Genomic DNA, 21,400 nt, shown 5'->3' on the forward strand with positions numbered 1-21,400 from the left:
AATGACGTATGTGAATACATTCATGGATTTATTCAGTGTTGTTTGATTGTCAGCATCTTCCACACCAGCCGGACCAGGCTGCAAGTGTTAAGCATTCCCTTGGTGCTATACCTGGGCAGGTGCTGAACCCGGCACTGAGGGAGGGAGTCACTTTGGAGCTGAGGAGAGTAGAATAAAGGCCAGAACCACTGACAGGCTTGTGAAAAGGAGAACAAGTTTTTGCATTGCCACAAAAAAACAATGTGCCTCACATAAATGGTGCCTGGCACCAGGCTGTGGGAAGATTAATGTTTCTCTGCAGCAGACAGCTGCCCACAGCTCACCAACAAATGGAGGCTGAAGTTATCACTCAATCCTTCGACTTCACAGAGAAAAGTGTTGGTTCTATCACTAACGCACGACACATCAATGCTGACCAGCTCTGGTTGGGTTGGGGGGGTCGTGGTTGCAGAGACATGTGGTAAAGATGGTGGCCAAGCCCTGAGTGGATGGAGAGACGTCTGGGTGACAGTGATGAAGGGTAATCCGTGAGATCGAGGAGGCTGCCGACAATGTGATGGGCAGGTGCTCCAAGCTAGTGTCAGTGAGACCACAGACGAGACATCCTCGCAGCTCTGGATTGGTTCCAACCCCATCTCCTCACCAATCCCAAGCTCATTGGGTGCTGAAATAGACCGACATATCCAGGTTCAAGTCCTGGGTCTCCTTATCAGGAACCGTGCTGCTGGGCTGATGCATAAACGTAAGGCTGCCACCAAGAATCCACGTGGCTGCTCCCTTTAATGAGGAATTGAAGCCTTTATGTGGAATTCACACAAAGGGTTCACTTTTGATAGACAGCAGGAAGAAAGATAAAGGCAGAGAGATTGAAAAATTTTAAAATTTATGTTTTTTTAAATTTAGACATACAGCACGGCAACGGGCCCTTCCGGCCCATGCTGCCTGATTACTACACTCAATTAACCTACCACCCTGTATGCTTTTGAAATGTGGGAGGGAACTGAAGCACCCAGAGGAAACCCACGCAGAAACAGTGAGAACCTTCAAACTCCTTACAGACTGCAGGATTCGAACCCTGATCCCAGTCGCCGGCACTGTAACAGTGTTCCGTTAACCTCTACACTAACCATGCCACCTGTGAAACACACACACACACACTCTCTCTAAGAAGCAGGCACAAGCAAATGGGCGAGCCCACACATTCACAGCCTGGCGCGCGCACACACACACACACACACACACACACACACACACACACACATACTCTCTCTAAGAAGCAGGCACAAGCAAATGGGCGAGCACACACATTCACAGCCTGGCACACACACACACACACACACACACACACACACACACACACACACACACACACACACACACACAAATACTTGCATCCACATTCAAAGGCAGGTGTACAGACATGGACATTTCTGCTAATGGAGCTGGAAGTTCAATGGGAGGTTGAACTGGAACGAAGGTCTCCGTTGGGGCAAGGTCCTTGCTATACTTTAGCCTCCTATCCTGAGTGGAGCTCCCTTCAACCCTGTCCCCTCGCGAGGCATGCATCACGGATAATGATGTGGTGGGCAGTTGGGTCTGCCCATGAGCTTACCAGAAAATGGTCAGAATATGGAGAGAAAAGAATGATAGAAGATAAACATGGAAGAACAAAGTGTTCCCTTTATGAGGAATGTTGTCAGCACCTTCAGTTCCATTGACAATGGGGACACCTTCCAAGCACAATTGGTAATGACAGAGTGAAAAGCTCTCTCACAACACAGTTAGCATAGTGGTTAGCAACAATGCTGTTACAGTGACATCGACCAGGGTTCAAATCCCACGTTGTCTGTAAGGAGTTTGTATGTTCTCCCCGTATCTGCATGGGTTTCCACCCAGGTGCTCCGGTTTCCTCCCACCCATCAAAATGTACGGAGGTTGTAGGTTAATTGGGATATTTGAGTGCACTGACTCATGGACCATGCCTAAATTAAAAAGTAAATGACAACTCTGGAGATTAGGAGCTGCTTTTCTTCTTGATTGATCTGGAGTATATCAATAAACAGCACGATAACAGCTGACGATATGAATTGAATTGCTTATTCTTGACTCCTGAGGCAGGATACCCAGTTTCATGTGCTATCCACAATAGGGACTGCGGCTGAGGCTGGCTTGTGAATACAGCTCCAGTGTGCCTTATCCAACGCTCTCACAGCATCTGGAAGCAGGGTTCGAATCCCGCGCTGTCTGTAAGCAGTTTGTATGTTCTCCCCATGTCTGTGTGGGTTTCCTCCCACCCTCGAAGAGCTGAGGTTGTCGGTTAATTTGGGAGTAATTGTGGGCGGTACATGTTTACAGAATTGGCTTCTACCATACTGTAAATAAAATTTAAAATCCACTGCGTGGGAGGCAACAGGAGAAAGGCAGCCACAGAGTAAGAAACAAAGTTCATGCTTTGAGTCATTGGCCTGAATTGTTACAGCTTCTCTCTCCTCAGATGCTGCCTGAATTGATGGGGAGTTTATTGTCATGCCCAAATTACAGGGGCAATGACATGCTTGCCCACTGTAGCTACAGGCAACAAACTTTTGTTATTTTTTGAGATTCAAGATTTTTTCTGAATACTTTATTTAAATTTCCCATATATGTAGTTAGCAATTAGTTAATACAACAATAATAAAATTCAAAATATACACTACATGATATTTATAAACCCTCTCCCCAACTACCCAGTACCCCCAAAAAGATACAATTTAAAAGTTCAACAATATAGTAATTTAAAAGAAAATCTTCAAGGATCGCTTTGAGATGCACAATCAAACACACAAGGCATTAACCAAGCTTCTGTATAGTCAGTTTAGAAGGATCAATACAGGGCTCCAGGGAAAGGAAGACCATTACATATTTATACCTAAAGTTTGCATATACAGGTGTCAAATTTTCCCAAATAAACTGTATTTATTTCTCAAATTGTATGTAATTTTCTCGAAAGGAATACAATTCTGAATTTTTGCCTTCCATCGACAAACAACATGATGGGCCATGATGGAGAGGAGAAAATTAAATTAAATACCAAAGGATTGAAATATCAATATTCACAGTTGCCTTGTACTGGCTGTTTAATTTTACACTTTTAATGTCGACCTACAGGACGGTAACAGGCCCTTTCGGCCCACAAGCCCTGTGATGCCCAATTACACCCAATATAGTTTAATTTCAGTTCCCCAGCATTTGCACCATTTAGATCTGGAGAAGGCTGACCTGTGTGACTATTTGCTTCTGCCACTGAGGCCTGCAGTATCTACCCATTAATTAAGTGTTTCAGGTAATGTGTCCCTGTCATAATGTTGACCTTGACGATCTTGTCCTGGGTCTTCACTGCCCTGCGCAGGATCTGCTGTTTCACCGTGACCTCATGTACCCCCGTCAAGACTCTTCCCTCCCTCCCCTTGCCGCACACCTCTGAAAATCTCTCCCGGCTGCACCCGGAAGCCCCTGCCCGTTTTTAACAGGCCGCCTTGCCAGTAGCCTCTGTCTGTCCCAGTAAAGCTGGCCTGCCCTCAGCTACCATCTGCAGCTCGCCTCCAAATCCTTTGTGTCAAAAACGCACAGGTCAGATGCCTGCCAATGGCTGCATTGTCAAATCCCGCACAAAGAGCTTCTTGCACAATTATGGAATGCTGAACAGAGTGAAGAAACTGGATCTTTCAAAAACCAATCATGAAAAATTTGTCTTCTGAAATGTCACTTTAAACCCACAGTTTTCAGTGAAAGGCAACTCAGACTGCAGGTCTGACTTAACACTGAGTGTTCTTTGTTGAATCCGAGTCTACTTTGTTCATCTAAACCACTGGCTGGCCTGAAATAAGCCTGGCCTCCGATGGCAGTTACCATGGTAACTGTGTTCATTCAATACTTGCAAACAATGAAGACAATGTGTTTTCCATTTAGATGAGTTCAGTGCATTTGCAGGAGACCTGCACTTAACAACACCCCTTGTCCGCAGGGATAATATATGCACTCTCAGTACCTGCTAAAAAGTGAGGTCTACAACTAAACCACAAGTGACCTCGTCTGCTGCCAGCTAAAGCTACTCGTGAGCTGCAATTAGACTGCTGATTACCTACCACTGGTAGTGGTGGAGATCTGGTCTTCTGTATCAACTCAGAAACTCAGTGAAACACGAAGGTTTGCAGACACTGTGATTCTAGCGAAAACACACCGAAATGCTGGAGGAACTCAGCCGACTTCCAGCCTCCTTCAAAGTCAAAGTGATATTGTCGACTGTCGGGTCTGAGCCCTTCTTCAAGGAATAATCTGCCTTTTCCGGGCAGCAAGGTTAGCATAGGGGGTTTAAGGCAATGCAGCTACAATGCCAGCTATCGGGACTGGAGTTCGAATCTGGCACTGTCTGAAAGGAGTCGCTACTGCATTGGTTTTCCCTGGGGTCCGGTTTTCTCCCACCATTCAAAATGTACTGGGGGTTGTAGGTTAATTGGGTGTAAATTGGGCTGCAAGGGATCATGGGCCAAAATGGCCTGTTATCATGCTCTGTGTCTAAATGTAAAAAAATACCTTTGACTTTTATGGACGCTGAAAGACGGGGTAAATTCCCACAGCATTTTGGTGTGTTTTCACTAAGAAACTCAGTCTGAAATTTACTCTTCCGGCTCATTATTCAAGATGGCTAGATTAGGCCCTGTCAGCTCCATTGCCTCTTCTGCCAGACACTTGTGAAATGAAAGGTATCCAGAGCTGAGCTCCCCCACTCAGAGGGAGCCAATGAGTGCTGGTGCAAGTTCAGACATCAGCAATGCATGTCCCAGGAGGAGATCAGTGCCTCAGAGGTGAGCAGCTGAAGTTCTCAGATGTCACTAGGTGATGTCCATGAGTTACCATTTCCAATTTATTGTCAAGAGTACATAAATGATATCACATACAACCCTGAGATTCCTTTTCCTGTGGGCAAGGCAGAATTACCACATTGGTAATGGAAAAAACTGTACTCAATGTACAGAAATAAAGAAATATAAACAAACTGACTGTGCAATACAATTACAGAGGGGAAAAAAATCAATAAAGTGCCAAAGAGTCCTTAAATGAGTCCCTGATTGAGTTTGTTGTTGAGGGGTCTGATGGTGGAGGGGGAGCAGCTGTTCCTGAACCTGGTCTTGTGGCACCGAGACCTCAGTGAGAACAGAGTGTGCTGGGTGGTGTGGATCCTTGATGATTTCTACTGCTCTCTGATGGCAGCGTTCCCCATAGATGGCCTCGACGATGGGGAAGGTTTTACCTGTGGTATCCTGGGCTGTGTCCACTACCTTTTGCAGGCCTTTATGATCACAGGTATTCAAACCCACACATACACATACGGAATTACACAACAAGGAAACAGGCCCTTCAAATTGTCTACCTGAGAGGGTCCCATCCCTCTCAACTGTTCCTATCTATGGACCTGCTATCTTGTCGCTGCTGTAATTGTATTGGGCTCTACCACTTCCACGTTCCTGACATTCTCTGTGAAGTTGTGCCTTGGGTCCCTTTTAAATCTCCTGTCACCACCCCCCTCCAGTTCCCTCTGGTCCCTCTTTATTCCAAGATTTCCCTTTCTCTGCTGATCAGCTTTCAGAACTTGCAGCATTGGCAGGTGCAATCATCCACCCCATCCTGCGAAACTCATCTTCCCCCTCCCCCCACCTGACCTGCTTGTCTCGGTGGGCGTATGCCACTTCTCTGCCTCTGAGTGTATTGTTTCACTCCTACCTGGTTTCACCAACCCTGCCCTGTCTGCTTTGCAGCAGCTTCTGCATGGACGTTCCTCAGTCTTCATGAAGCATCTCCCTTGAGACGCCCACCATTCTTTACCTCACACTGGAGCTACTAATTGTGTATGCCTTCAATTCAGTTTTGTCCTTCAGTGAGAAGTGAATTCAAAGCAGGAAAAACTTGAGGAATTCTCCCCCTTCTTCCAACCAACATCTGCACCACAATTAAGATTACTTAAACCGATGACCCTGATGGGAACTTGCAGCACCAAGTTTCAGAAGTATGGCGCGGATGTGACCTGTTTTGAAGATCCAAAAGGGCACGAGAGCAAGGAGGGTCTTTGTTTTCCTCTCCCATTGCTCAGAGCACATGCCCCGCTTCTCGATAGATGCACACACTTTCCACGCGTGCAGGAAAGACCGATTGGCTCGTGATATGCAGGAGTTGGGTACATGATGGAGAGAGGGGTTGCCATACAGGGTGCAACCGAAGTAGTCACCTCCACCTGGAGAATTGTTTATGCAACTTTTAGTGAACTTTTCAGAGACTGCCTTGCTGAGATAATTCTGTAACAAAGCAAAAGAGAACAAATCCAACAGCTTGATTTGGTATCTCATGAGACCTGCACTGCATTTACATATTAATGGGGCCTTTATACTCGATAATTGTTTGGTTTTATATTGGTAAACAAAGCATTTAAATCCCTGAATCCATAATTCTTAACACCGCACAACTAACTTCAGCAATTTTATTATGATAGATGCTAACTAATTACCAAAGTCACCTGGCTCAAGCTAAAATCATGGGATGTTTGCTTTCATTTATTAGTTACGTGCTGGTTTGGTGTTTTATCGATCATCAGCGTAGCAGAACGCTTTTCCTTCTGCTGCTTGTTCAAATGTGAAAAGTGACAATGCCAGTTACAAACCATCCAGATCGTCGGGGAGGCAGGTTTGGGAGGCTTCAGAGACCGCAGCAAATCGAATAACGAGAACACATTGGTGTTGCAGGCTGGGATCACTGCTGCAGCCCTGGTCAAGGGAAGATTTCACGATACAATACGATGCCTTTATTGTCATTTAAGACCAGACTGTAAAACAGTTCACAGTAATAAACCAAATAATATTCCTCCAAACCATAATGCTACCTACACATCACAAGATTACACAAAGACAACACAAGACTACGCCATCCTACACCAGACAGAAGAAAATAAACTACATGAGGCTGGAACACACCTAAGTGGTGAATAAAAAACCAGTGCAAACAAGACAGTAAAAGATGAAAAAAATCTAGACAGATGTCATAGCGGAGACAAGTTACATTTTCGTAGACTTAGATTTTAAAAAGTCTAGTTGCTTGAAGTCCACCACACATGTCCACGTGGTCCCGCAGGCTTCGGCACAATAGCAATAAAGAGACCCCAACAATCTCCTCGCCAACCCCACTATCCGCCACAGGGCCCCGCTCTCCAAGACAGCACAGTCACCAGAACGCCTGGGCCAGGCACCCGACACGGTCACTCTGGGCTCCCCAACACTTCCACTGCAGAACACACAGACCTCCCAGCCAGGTGCACGGCGCTGCCCGCTCCGGCGCACCTCCGCAAAGCAAGCCACAGCGTCTCCACCTCGGTCACTGGCAGCAAACGACGTCGAAGTCTGGAGGCCTCGTCCCCACAACAGAGGCCCAATTACCACAACAGACCAGGCTGCGCAGCCCCCGCAGCTTTCTTCCTTAGGTCTGTTCCTTACTTTGCGATTAATACATTTCCACAGCTCCACAGCACTCTGCCGTCCAACGTTTATCAATTAAGATTTGTGGCACTTACGGAACTGATGTGGTAGCGTCAGCTTTGGAGAAGCCGCTGCAGCCACTGCCGCGCCGCCATCATCCAGAACCAGAATCTTGCTCTCACTGATAAAGATGTGCACACTCACGCATCCACACAGGCTACCCCACATTCACAACACACACACAATTACGTATGCATGCACACGAGCAGGCACATGCACCACATTTAAATTACACACAGAAATGCATCCCCATATTCACAACTACACAGACATACACCTCCATATTCACAACTACACACAGAAACGCACCCCCATATTCACAGCACACAGACACGTGCACGCATGCACAGCCCACATTCACAGCCACACAGACGTGCACACACACACACCCTAAATTCACAATTACGCACAGATGCACACACACCAAACACACACAAAGAGACTTAGCAAAGAGACTGAAAAATCATCCACCCCTGCAGTTTGGAAGCTTGTATACAGTCTCAAACACAAATGTAGATAGAGAAAGGCGTGCATATTCTTACACAAATATGTGGTTTGTCAAAGACCATAACTCAGTTGCCTTGACACTATCTACCCGGTCGGTACCAGGTTGCAGCAGGGAGAGGGGGAGGGGAGGGTCCTTAGGAATCATTGCTTCTTCTTGCCTGAGTTCACAGTTGCACCATTTTGTACGGAGGTGTGATCTGATTCCAGGGCCTGTTCCTCATTGTCTGCCACCCCCACCCCCCACCACCTTGTGGCATGCTGTCCTGTATCATGTTCCAAGAACCTGATTAAATCAACCCTGAAATTGAACAAGTCACCTGGGCAGACAAACGTCCAGACATCAGTAACCAGCCGTCTGTGTTTGCAGACATTCCTGTCACACGTTACATTCCCTAAATATTTCCAGATGTTTCAGTCAGGGAAGCTTTGGTGACTGTTCTGCTGTTCTGGCCTATTTGTGCCACGGAGTGCTTTGATCTGTACAGTGTGTAAATCTGGCCACATTCAAGCCGTGGGACTTTTGAAAAAAAGCTGTGGTCCAGTGGATAGTACTCCTGCCTATGGTCAGAACGTTAGGAGGTTCCAATTCTACTCTTAAACCCCAAAGCCCAGCATAAATTTGGTGGGGGGAGACTAGAATTAGGGGACATCATGTCAGGATTCAGGGGAGTAGATTTAGGAGGAACTGCTTTCCCAGAGGGTGGGATTCACTGCCCGTTGAAGCGGTGGAGGCGACCTCAGTAAATATATTTAAGGCAGAATTGGATAGATTTTTACATTGTAGGAGAATTAAGGGATATAGGGAAAAGGCAGGTAGGTGGAGATAAGCCCATCATCAGATCAGCCATGATCTCATTGAATGGCGGAGCAGGCTTGACGGGCCGGATGTCCGACTTCTGCTCTTATTTCTTATGATCTCAGGGTTGTTTCCATTCTGAGGGAGATGCCAGTATGTGAGGTATTTTATCATGGAGTGAAGGTTTGTGTGGGCTACTGAATGAATTGGCACAATGACATCCCAGTCCAAAGCCAAGGAGATCTAATGGCACGAGAGCCCAACAACAGGAAGACTCAAGGCCAAGGAGATCCAATAGCGTTGAGCACCAATATTAAGTGGGTCCTTTGGGAAAGAAATTCAACGGCAAGGATATCCAAGAACAAGGTTATCCAATGACAAGACTTTCTAAAGGCTAAGAGCTCATCAAGTCACAGAGTTTCACAGCAAACAAGCCCTTCAGTCCAACTTGCCCATGCTGACCAAAATGTCCCATGCACATTTGTCCCACCTGCCTGCATTTTTACCAAATCCTTCAGACGAAGTGACGATTTCAGGAAAGAAAGGGTGATCATATAAATACTTGACAGCTCTTAGCCTGAATTCCTTGGAATTATGGGGAATGAGGGGAAGGGGGGGGAATCTCATTGAAACATTTCAAATGTTGAAAGGCATGGACAGAGTAGAAAGTTTGTTTTCCATGGTGGGCGAGTATAGGACAAGAGGGCACAACTTTGGGATTGAAGGATGTCCACTTAGAATAGAGATGTGGAGCAATTTCTTCAGCCAGAGCATGGTGAATCTGTGGAATTTGTTGCCACAGCCAGTTGTGGAGGCGAAATCATTCTGTGTATTTAAAGCAGAGATTGATAGATTCTTGATTAACCAAGTCATCAGAGGTAATGGGGAGAAGAACTGGGCAGTGGGACTGAATGGGAAAATGGATCAGCTTATCATTAAATGGTCGGGCACACTCGATGGGCTGAATAGACTATTTCTGATCTTCTGTCTTAAGGTCAAAAACTCTTGTCCATGTATCCATCCAAGTACTTTTTTTAACCTGCTTCAACTACCTCCTCCAGCAGCCCATTCCATACTCCCATCACCTTAGAAGTAAAACAGTTACCCCTCAGGTTCAAGTTAAATCTCTCCCCACTCACCAACATCCTCTGGATACTGATTATTCAGGTAAACAGATTAATAAAAAGAGATTCCAGGGCTCCAGTTCAAAGAGTACATTGTGGTGACATTATGTGATGTTATAGAACACATCTAGATCATTAATCTGGACTGAGGAACAGGATTCTTGGGAATTTCAATTCTGAAATTAACCATTACCCTTATCTAGAATGTCAAGGAAAATGGGAGGCAGATACTGAACTATTGTATAAAACATCCTTGTCTGGAATTGCTCCAGGTATCTCCAATGGTGTTGACTCTGAGCTGTCCTCTCCAGTCAAGCCCAATTAGGATGGAGCAAGATCGCTGCCATATCCCACATTCATGGAATGAGTAAGTCACTGTGAGAACTTGCTGTGCAACCATTGTCCACAGACCAATATCAGCTCTGCAGTGCATTTAGATCAAATCAGATACGATTGATTGTCATGCAGAAGATAGAGGTAGGTAAAATTATGAGAGTTGTAGACAGAGTAAATGTTGCTAGGCTTTTTGCACTGAGGGAAGGTGAGATACAAACCAGAGGACATGAGTTCAGGGTGAAAGGGGAGAAGCTTAGGGAAACTTCTTCACACAGAGAGTGGTGGGAGTGTGGAATGAGCTGCCAGCTGAGGTGGTGAATCTGCGTTCAATTTTAACATGAAAAGAATTTGGACAGGTACATGGATGGGAGGAGTATGGAGGGCTATGGACTGGGTGCAGGTCAGCGGGACAAGACAGAAAAATGGATTGGCACAGACTAGAAGGCCCTGTTTCTGTGCTATAATGTTCTAAGGTACTTTATAATAAAACAGAAACATCACACTACACAAAATTGCCTTTAGTCTGCCATAAGGCAGACAAAGATCCTCCATTAGCATCGCCCAGCACCCCTTACAGTTAGAGAAAGAAAGTCACTGAGAGTCCGTGGATTCACCTCCAGTGTTCCTGCAGCCTCTGCAGCCGCACAAGACTCCAGTTCAAACCATTGGCCACTCAAGCTTCTATCCAAACCTCCGACACGATGAGGAGGCAATTAAAGGTGCCGAATAAATGCATGCTTTTTCCCCTGCTTGTTTAAATAAAATCCATTCAAGATTTTCATTAAAATAAAAAAAACGACAGGAAAGCTGTGACATGCACTTCCAATTACGGTTCTGGCCTCGGAGAGTGACTGCCAACAGGGAAAAGGACACATGACTCCCTTCCAATGGCCCCTGCGAGCGCCTGTCAGTGGCATGCTGGAAAGGCCAATGCTCAGTCCACTCCTGAGGTGATCTGCGGACCCAGGGGCGGCTCAGTGTTAAGCAGGTTGGCTCGATTCAATTTCACAGGGAAGCAGGTGGCTTTAAAGTCATAGGTTGTGGTTTGTTTCAGCTGCTCTGCTCACGCACTGTTCCACTGGCACTGGAATTGGAATGGGCAGATGTGGGGAGTTTGGTACACAAGCATTTATTGACAGAAAGCACGTAAACCTGTTATTGTATACACATGCCCACAGCCCCCATTCCCACAATGTTTTTATGCTTCATGAAACCTTCCAGGCAGCACTGTACACATTTACTTAAATTTAGAGACACAGCAAGGTAACAGGCCCTTCTGGCCCATGAGCTCGTGCCACCCACGTGACCAATTAACCTATAATCTTTCCCACCAAACATCTCCATAAATATCTGCAAACAGTGTTGTTATAAATGCTTAGATTTTCATTATTACAGAAGCCATTTTCTCACACTCCCAGTGACCCCCGAGGACAAATTCTGATTTCGCCCTGGTATCTGCTCCTGCTCCCAGTGAACCCCAGATCAATTCCTGATCTCAACCTGGTATCTGGACTTAATCCCAATGAACCTCAGATCAATTTCTGATCTCGACGTGGCATCTTCACCTTCTTCCAATGAACCCTGGATCAATCCTGATCTCGACCTGGTATCTGCACCTTCTCCCAGTGAACCCCGGATCAATTCTTGATCTCGATGTGGCTCCTGCACCTTCTCCCTGTGCCCTCTGGATCAATCCTAATCTCAACGAGGTATCTGTGGCTTCTCCCTTTGGCCTCCAGATAATCTGGTTTCATTTCACATCATTTGATTTGTAGAATTGTAGTCAATAGATTGGCACTTTTATATGTGGGCTTTAATAATTGATGGGAATAGGGGTCACGAAGAAAATTAGTGGACAATGGGATTATTCTGTGAGCCAACATATAGAATTAATGGACCAAATAGATTCCTTTGGAAAGGGACATAAAAGTAATTTAGAAAAATGGTTCCTTGAGGAACAAGTCACCATCTTCCTCTTGGACAGCCTTAACCCTTTGGAATCTGTGACCAAGTTTTCTGGGACTGATTTTATACTCAGCCACCAGCTGGTTCATATTGGTGTTCGATCTGTTCTTTACCCAGGGACCCAGTCCGGAATGTATATCATGAAAGGTGAAAAATGGCCAGGTTAAACCTAACGTCATGAACATTGATATTTCTAATTTCAGGTAACCCTCACCTCTATCGGGTCCCACTGGTTCTATTTCTCCCCCTTGCTGGTGGTCTCTGTCTGCCTGTGTCTCCACCCCTTTCCAACACCCTACATCACCTCTTGGCCCCTCCACAGCTTTGATGCCCCTTCATCTTGGCAATATCCCCCCCATCCCATTTTTAACTTTAGGCTTGATAAAGATCCAAAACGTTGACCGACCACTTCTACCCATGGACGCTGCCTGACCTGCTGAGTGCCTCTAGTGGCTCATTGTTTGTTCATAGGAATAATTTTGCTTAGTTTCCTGTGATGTGTGCCCAGGTAGAGTGAAGATCTTTGTTTTGAGTGCTATTCAGGCATTGCAAAAAATAAAAACCCACTGGTGCTGAATTGTTGGCTGGATCAATTCTCAGCTGCAACTTTTGAGTTCAGCTCCATGTCCAAAGGCAGAAACACCTTCACATACCCCACTCTCGTCCCTCAAGATCCCCTTCCCCCATGTCCAGGCAGTGAAAGTTGCCCATGAGGAAGAGGAAGGACTTGCAAGTGTTTTTGCAATCTGATTTTAGTACAGGTACACGATCCTTTATCCAGACATCTAAAATCCGGAAAGCTCCAAAATCTGGCAAGTGGGGACCAGCGGTTGGTGGAAGGGGGAGATGGCCAGGCGGCTGAGGGAGCGGCAGTTGGGGGAGATGTCCGGGCGGCTGAAGGTCCACGGTTGGGGGGGACTGCCGGGAGGCCAAGGGACTGTGGTTGGGGAGGCGGCCGAGGGACTGGCGTTTGGGAGAGACAGCCGAAGGGCCGGCGGTCGGGGGAGACGTCTGGGCGACTGAAGGTCCGCAGTTGGGGGAGACTGCTAGGTGGCCACGGGACCGCGGTTGGGGAAGGTGGCTGGGGGAGATGTCCGGGCGGCCGAGGGACCGGCAGTCGGGGGAGACTCCTGGGCGGCCGAGGGACTGGCGGTCGGGGGAGACAACCGAGGGACCGGCGGTCGGAGCAGACGTCCGGGCGGTCGGGGTAGACGTCCGTGTGGCCGGGGCCCAGCTTTGGGGGAGGTGGACGAGGGACCAGCATTAGGGGGAGGAGGCCGAGGGACCGTGGTTGGGGGAGGCAGGCCAGGGGACTGGAAGGAGGTGGTGGTGGATACTGCAGCACAATTCAGGTGGGCTTTCCGAAATCTGGAAAAATCCGAAATTCAGAACACACTGTCCCCCAAGGGTTCTGGATAAAGGATCGTGTACCTGTACAGTAAAACCCCTGGTATCTGACAGCTAGATGGTGGATGTGAATTATCCAGTGCTTGAGATTGCACATGGAGTGGATTGGCAAAATAATGGTGAGGTGTGCCAATTATGGTTTTTTTTTGGCCAGTTGCTTAAATTCCGGATAACAGGAATTTTACTGTATATTCCAAGCAAAGCTTGGCTCTGACTGGTGCCGGGGAAAGTCCATAGCGACACACCGCAGGGGCTTCCTTTTCCTTTTCGTCTCCCTGGCCCGCCACGCAGTTCCCTTCCAGCTCAGAGAGTCCAACACCTCAACTGACTGACTGCAAATGACTGAAAGCAAAAGAATCTGAGGCTTTGCCCTCAGCACCAACCTCCCAATGGACAAGGAGTTGCTCCTGGAATTGGTGCCATAAATTACATCAATCCATTTGGGAATGCTTGGTGAAGCCAGCAAAAGCAACAGACAGGGTTAGAAAGTCTTCTCTCATTGTAGATGATGTGGTCATGTTTACTGGTTGAACTTGTCTCCAATTCAATGAAATTTCAGTAGCTGATTTTATCTGAAAGGTCACCATGTTCTGCCTTCAGCACAGATAATAAGGTGTGAGAGATGAGTAAAACTAATATGAAAATATGAGTGATGAAGAAAGCTAGTATGGATATATGTGTAATGAATAAAGCCAGTATGAATAGGATAAGGGTAGATAAAAGCCCACCTCACTGACAAAAGGCAAAGGAGGAAAAACCCAACACCCAACCCCAACCAACCAATTTTCCCCTGCAACCGTGTCTGCCTGTCCTGCATCGGACTTGTCAGCCACCAACGAGCCTGCAGCTGACGTGGACATTTTACCCCCTCCATAAATCTTCGTCCGCGAAGCCAAGCCAAAGAAAAGAAAAAAAAGATAATAGAATGTAGGAAGTAAAGTTAGTCTGAATAAGATAAGGGTCTTCTAGCCTTAGACTTAGAGAGAGTCAGCAAGTTCCGCATATGTAATTAGTAAGCCTTAGACAGAATTAGCAAGTTTGTAGGAACATAGGAAACTGCTTTGCTGAGGTTTCACAAGGAGGTGAAAAAAAGAAGAGCCCATCTCAGGGAACTGATAAGATCTTTCAGGAATTGATTTTGGAGCCCTGAGGGTTGGGAAGGTGTGAATAAGGACAAAGGCAGGTGAATAAGGACAATGACATGATGGGACACCGACAGGATACCCCCTGGTCCTCCAAGTTCACAGAAACAGCACGTAGGCAGACAGGATTGCCTAATGCCAAACTCATCCAGGAGGCAGAAGAATGTAAGGGGGAGGGTACTTCTATACTGAAATCAACTGTGTAAAAGTTGGGTGAGCCCCAATGTGTGTGTGTGTGTGTGTGTATTCCCAGGGTAAGGGGAAGCACCCAACTTTGCATTGTTGTATAATAAATGTTCTTTGTTCTCAATTTTTGTCTGGAGCAAATTCTGTGAAGGTCCTTCTGTTTCTCACAAAGGGAAGGGCTTCTATTCCATGAGGTGCACTGATGAAGGATGATGTCTGGGTGGTGCAGAAAGGACAGAATGTGCCCTGCATCCAAAGTAAACGTCAGCATTTGACTTTCAAGGAACTGCAGATGTTGGAAATCTGACTAAAGTAACAGAAAATGTTGGGAACAGCAGGCAGTATTGGTGCAAAGAGAAACAGTTCATCTTTGGGGAAGTGTGGCTAACACAACGCTGTTACAGTGCCAGTGACCGGGGGTTTGAATCTGCCATTGAAATTTGTATGCTCTTTCTGTGTCTGCATGGTTTTCACTGGGGGGCTCTGGCTTCCTACCCCACCTTCCAAAAAGGTTCTGGTGGGGTGGGGGCAGGTGTAGGTCTATTGCGTGCAATTGGACAGCACAGGCTCGTGGGCCGAAAGGGCTTGTTCCTGTGCTGTGTTACGGGCCCAAAGGACCCCAAAACCCAGCAGCAGTAGAAATTCACTGACAAATGGTTACTTTAACAAAAGTAGTCTTTAATTTTCTTTAAACATAAAAAAAGGATCAAAATTTAACTCATTACCATTAACTAAACTTAATTCCCTTCTAATTCTAAGGACATGTGTATGTAATGTGTGTATAAGTTCAGATAAGTTCTTTGATTCATAGTCCAATCTCACTTCTCACCCTTCCAACTTCACCGGTATCAGGCAATTCTTATACTGGGCACAGAATTTAACATTTATGAATTTTCACCAGGCTCTGGTGGAAACAGTTACGGTTACAGCTCAGGGAGCTAGGTAGCCAAGAGATCGCGGTTGGGGAAGGCGACCAGGGAGATGTCCAGGCGGCCGAGGGACCGGCAGTCAGGGAGACAACCGAGGGATCAGCGGTGGGGGCAGATGTCTGGGCGGTCGGGATTTTCAGAGAGAGATTCGTTATTCATTGGACACAAAGAAACATGTACTTTCATCAGTACTTCAGTGTCTTGCTGAAGAAACTTGGCCCATCAAATGATAACCTTTTGCTTCAGGTCATTATCTGTTCCTTTAGTTTCCCTTATATCAGGTAAAACACTAGCCAGCCATTTCCTCTTGTAAGGACCACAAGGGTTTTCAACAGGCTGAACTCGGAACTCACAACCAACTTGTTGTGTTGCAGCCCTCCAGAAGCCACTGCAGAAAACTCTTTCACATATTCTTGTAAAAAGCAGAACCTCTCTTAAAACAGCAAACTGTCCCCAAACAGAATGCTGGCTCCAAAATCAATTCCTGAAAGATCTTATCAGTTCCCTGAGATGGACTCTTTTTTCACCTCCTTGTGAAACCTTCAGCAAAGTAGTTTCCATTGTTCCTACAAAGGCCCAGGGCCCCGGAATGTCTGGCTTGAGCAAAGCTCTTGCATTTTAAATGAGATCTGTTTTGTGAAGTGTTTTGTTTCCTACACTAATCTATCCAATGTATCTCTTCCAAAAAACATATCTATACATCATATAAAATATGATATAATCTGTCACAGCTGTATATAAATTTAAGTTCAGGTCAGCTTCTCTTTGTCAGAATCTAGGGTTTCTCTTCTGATCCATTCGCGGTATCGTTTTCCACTGATGCTGTTTGAGCTGCTGAGTGTTTTGAACATTTTTTTGTTTGATGGTTTGAGCTGCATACCAGTTGATTGTGACAACAAACAATCCCATGACTGAAAACCACACCTGAAGTGACTAAGCTGAGGAAATCTCCCAGTATGAATCAGTTTCATCCTGGTTTCCTGAAACCTTGGCGCTAAATTGTTCAGCGGCACCAAAGGTCACCGCAGTGTCTCCTGTGCCTTGGTTGACAATGCTGTAGGCTGAGGCACACTCCAGGAGCTTGGACCCTAACCCTTGGATAGCAATGCAAGCATAGTACTCATGGGAAGTGTATCCGCTCTACATCCATCCCAACTACATGCCCTATCTATGAAGATCTTGCAGGTGAAAGTAAAGTATTATTATTGCCCTATTTCTAAAGAGAAGGTATCTTGGCTCATATTGGTCAAACTAAAACAGGTGATCGGATTCATTGTGGGAGATTTCTTTGGTACAATTGGCAACTCAATTTCCAGTATTCAGGAACAGCTGCTCCCCCTCCACCATCAGACTCCTCAACAAAACACTCCATCAGGGACTCGTTGAAGGCCTCATAACTGTGCACTTGATTGATTAAGGAATATTTATCTTCTGTATTGCTCAGGTTGTTTGCACTCCCCTTTTGTTTACATTTCTCTCTTTTGTATATTTTCTTGAGTTCAATTTTCCTTTTGCACTACTGACTAGTAGAAATTCAGCCTTGGTCCACAGGAAAGGCAGCACGGTTGGCGTAGCGGTTACAGCAGCGCCTTTATGGCGCCAGTGATCCGGACCGGGGTTGGAATCCCGCGGTGTAAGGAATTTGTGAGTTCTCCCTGTGCCTGCATGGGGTTTCCCCGGGGGGGCTCTTGTTTCCTCTCACCAACTGAAACGTACCAGGGTGTAGGTTAATTGGGCAGCACGGACTCGTGGGCTGCAATGGCGTGTAACCATGCTGTATGTCTATATTTAAATAAAATAGAATTAAATTTAAATTTTAAAAACATTGCAGGATGATGTCATGTATGTACTCAGACAATAAATCTGAACTTAACTTTTTGAACTTTGATAAATAGAAGCTCTGCCTGGCCCACAGGAAAAAGAATCTCAGGGTTGTATGTAATGTCAGGTATGTACTCTGACAATAAATCGGAAATCAGAAATCTAATTCTGCCTCTCTCACAGTAAAAAAAATCTCAGGCTTGTAGGACTTAATTGGCTGCAAAATTCTTTGGGACATTGAACAAGGGATGTGGAAGTTGTGATGGAGGTGTATGGAGTAGGGAATGTCAGATGCACGCTCCTTCTGATTAAATGAAAAACAAAAGAGGGAGGGTGAGAAAGAAAAGCAGGAGTGAGGGAGAGAGAACTGGAGGGGCGAGAAAGGCACTTCAGTTCATGAGATCCGACTTCCGAGCCTAAAGAACCCCTGAGGGTAAGATGCGAGTTCTCAAGAGATCTGGGGAAAACTGCACAACTTGGAGACCAATTAAATCTGCATTTTGACATATCATCAATCTGCAGCAAGCTTGAAAACCAATATTAAAAGAGTTAGGTGATTCATTTGATAAAAAAAAGCAGCAAACACATCCCACCAAGTACAAACCCCATGGCAAAGTGTGGGACTGTTGTCTCCTCAATCCATTTTGCAAGGAGCTATCGGTGCTGACAATGAGGCACAAACCTGATCGAACTGGCCCCACTTCAAGCTTCGTGCAGTCCTGAGGGTGATCGCAATGTTTCATTCTCTCAACAAACTCCGTGGAAGTCAGCTCCACGATCAGCACTCTTTGCAAAGCCACAACACATCTGCCCGGCTCAAAGCATTCTATTCAGATCGGGAACAAAACGTTGGTCGCTGAGTCCCGTTTTGGAGCAGAGTAAGTCAACCAAGAGCAGTGGTGCCTTTGATGTGGCATGTCCTCAACCACTTGGTGAACAAAATCTGATACAGAGCCAGAAGTAGAAAGATGAGAGGAGATTGAAAGCTCGTTTGAGGGTTTAATTTTTAATTTGGAGACACACATGGGAACAGGCCCTTCCAGCCCAGGAGCCCACATTACACCCATTTGACAAATTAACCTAGATTAATCTACAAACTACCGCGTCTGATGATCCCTATATGGCCTTCTCTACATCGGAGAGACTGGGTGATCACTTCGTTAAGCACCTTCGCTCTGACCGCATCAGTGACAGGGATCTCTCAGTTGTCGACCATTTCAATTCCGAGCCCCAATCCCACACTCGCATGCCTTCCATGGCCTCCCCAAGATCACCCATAAATTGGAGGAACAACACCTGCTTTTCTGTCTGGGCACTCTCCAACCAGATGGCATTAACACCGACTTCTCCAGCTTCTGCTAGCCCACTCCCCGATCTCCCGCCCTTCCCTTTCACCTGTCTTCTTTCCATGAGCACTCCTCCCCCTTCCTCTCTATTCACCCAGCTATCCCTCCTTCCACTGTTTGCTGCTGTGTCCTCTCTCCCTTATCCATCTATTACTTCCTGCCTTTGGGACTGTGCTGCTCCCCCACCTCTACCTTTTTTGTTTGGACACCTGCCGACATTTTCCCCACACCTTGAAGAAGGGATCAAGCCCGAAATGTTGGTTATGTACCTTTATCTTTGTTATATAAAGTCCACTGTTTGACCTGCTGAGTTTCTCCATCATTGTGTCTTTATTTCAACCATGGTGCCTGCAGAATTTTGTGTTTTACTCCCTAACCTACTAACTACCCATGTCTTTGTAAAAGAACCTACTGAATCCGGAAAGATAGGGGTAAGGATATTCCAAAGCTTAGGACCATGGCAGTGAAAACACAGTCCCCAAGTGGTGAAGCATTGGATCCGGGGATAAACACGGAGATAGAGCCTGCAGGACCAGACAATTTGAAGGTTCAAAGGAAAATCCAGATATAGGGAAAGGTAAGACCATGGAGGGATAACTACAGGAAAGATATCAATAAGATTGAAAGAGCTCAGAGAAGGTTTACTAGAATGTTGCCAGGACTTGAGGAACTGAGTTACAGGGAAAGGTTTAAAGGTTAGGACTTTATTCCCTGAAGCATTGGAGAATGAGGGGATACAAAATTATGAAGGGTATCAATACAAGTAGGCTTCTTCCACTGAGGTTAGGTGAAATACAAATCAGAGGATGTGGGTTAAGGTGAAAAGGGAGAAGTTTAGGGGGAACATTAGCGGGTATGGAGGTACCAATGCACACGGCCAGTGCCACCATGGATCATATTATACAAGAGGCAGTATCTCAAGAAAGCAGCTACAATCATCAAAGACCCTCACCATCCATTTCTCACTGCCACCTCCAGCAAGGAGGTACAGGAGCCTGAAGATGAGCACTCAATGTTACAAAAACAGCTTCCTCCCCTCCGCTATCAGATTTTTGAGCAGACAGTGAACCACTAACATGACCTGACCTTTTCACTCTTTGCACTAGTAATTTATGTTTTGAGATCTTGCGTTTATGGGATTGGAATTTATTGTTATTTTTGCATCTTGTTCTGCACCACCCTCCTGCTGCAGAACAACACCTGTTTTGTGACACCTGCTCATGACAATAAACCTGATTCTGAACTTCTTCACTGAGTGAAACACAAAGTAGATGCTGTGATTGTCCTAAAACAACACTGAAATGCTGGAGAACTTGGCTGGACCAAAGACTGTCCGAGTTCCTCCAGCATTTTGGTGAGTTTTTACTGAACTTCTTCACACAGAGAATAGTGGGAGCATGGAACAAGCTGCCAGCTGAAGTGGTGAATTTTTAACATTTAGAAAATTTGGACATGTACATGGATGGGATGGACTGGGTGCAGGTCAGTGGGATGAAGCAGAATAATAAATCAGACAGAAGGGCCTGTTTCTGTGCTATAATGTGCTATGGTCCTATAGCTTCGAAGACAAAGATGAACGTTTTACACTGGTATCTGATTAGATCAGTGGTTCTCAACCTTTTTCTTTCTACTCACATCCCACCTTAAGCAACCCTTTACTAATCACAAAGCACCTATGGCATTGGGATTACTTAAAGCAGTATGTGAGTGGAAAGAAAAGGTTTGAAAACCACTGGATTAGAATAACAAAAGGATGACGGATTTACACAATTTGTCCCTGAATGATGGGGTCATTACTCCTGCATCATGACCGATAGCTTCACTGGTTGTGATTGAAGGGTGGCAGGCAGGACTTCCCTCTGTCAGGATTGAGTTTTTTTACTCTCTTATATCCTCCCAGATGCTGGGCTATGTGCCACAAGTAGAGATGATGTCCAAAGTGTATATTTTTAGACACCAAGATTGAAGAATCAGTATTGATAGCAGCAATCATCAAGGATCCACACCACCCAGCACACGCTCTGTTCTCGCTGATGCCATCAGGAAAGAAGTACAGGTGCCACAAGACTCTCTCCACCAGGTTCATGAACAGCTGCTCCCCCTCCACCATCAGACTCCTCAACGGCAATCTCAATCAGGGACCCATTTAAGGGCTCTGACTTTTGAACTTCATTTATATTTTTTATTCTCTCTGTATTGCAGTTAGCTTGTTTACATGTTGTTATTGGCTTATTTGTTAACGTTGAGGAAGGTTTTTTTGCACTACCAATTAGTGGTAATTC

The 21,400-nt window shown here is 45.8% G+C and overlaps 2 protein-coding genes across 20 annotated transcripts in view; both read right to left on the reverse strand.

Moving 5' to 3' along the window:
- Positions 1-21,400, reverse strand: part of zmiz1a (zinc finger, MIZ-type containing 1a) — a 364,054-nt gene that overhangs the window by 167,283 nt on the left and 175,371 nt on the right. The window lies entirely within an intron of this gene.
- LOC138737309 (uncharacterized) lies at positions 13,334-13,929 on the reverse strand. Its single transcript, XM_069888062.1, has 2 exons — positions 13,880-13,929; positions 13,334-13,655 (listed from the first exon to the last, which is right to left on the reverse strand). The coding sequence occupies exons 1-2, from the start codon at positions 13,927-13,929 to the stop codon at positions 13,334-13,336; spliced, it is 372 nt and encodes a 123-aa protein (XP_069744163.1).

The sequence above is a fragment of the Narcine bancroftii genome, chromosome 6 (genome assembly GCF_036971445.1).
Source record: "Narcine bancroftii isolate sNarBan1 chromosome 6, sNarBan1.hap1, whole genome shotgun sequence".
Taxonomy (NCBI): domain Eukaryota; kingdom Metazoa; phylum Chordata; class Chondrichthyes; order Torpediniformes; family Narcinidae; genus Narcine; species Narcine bancroftii.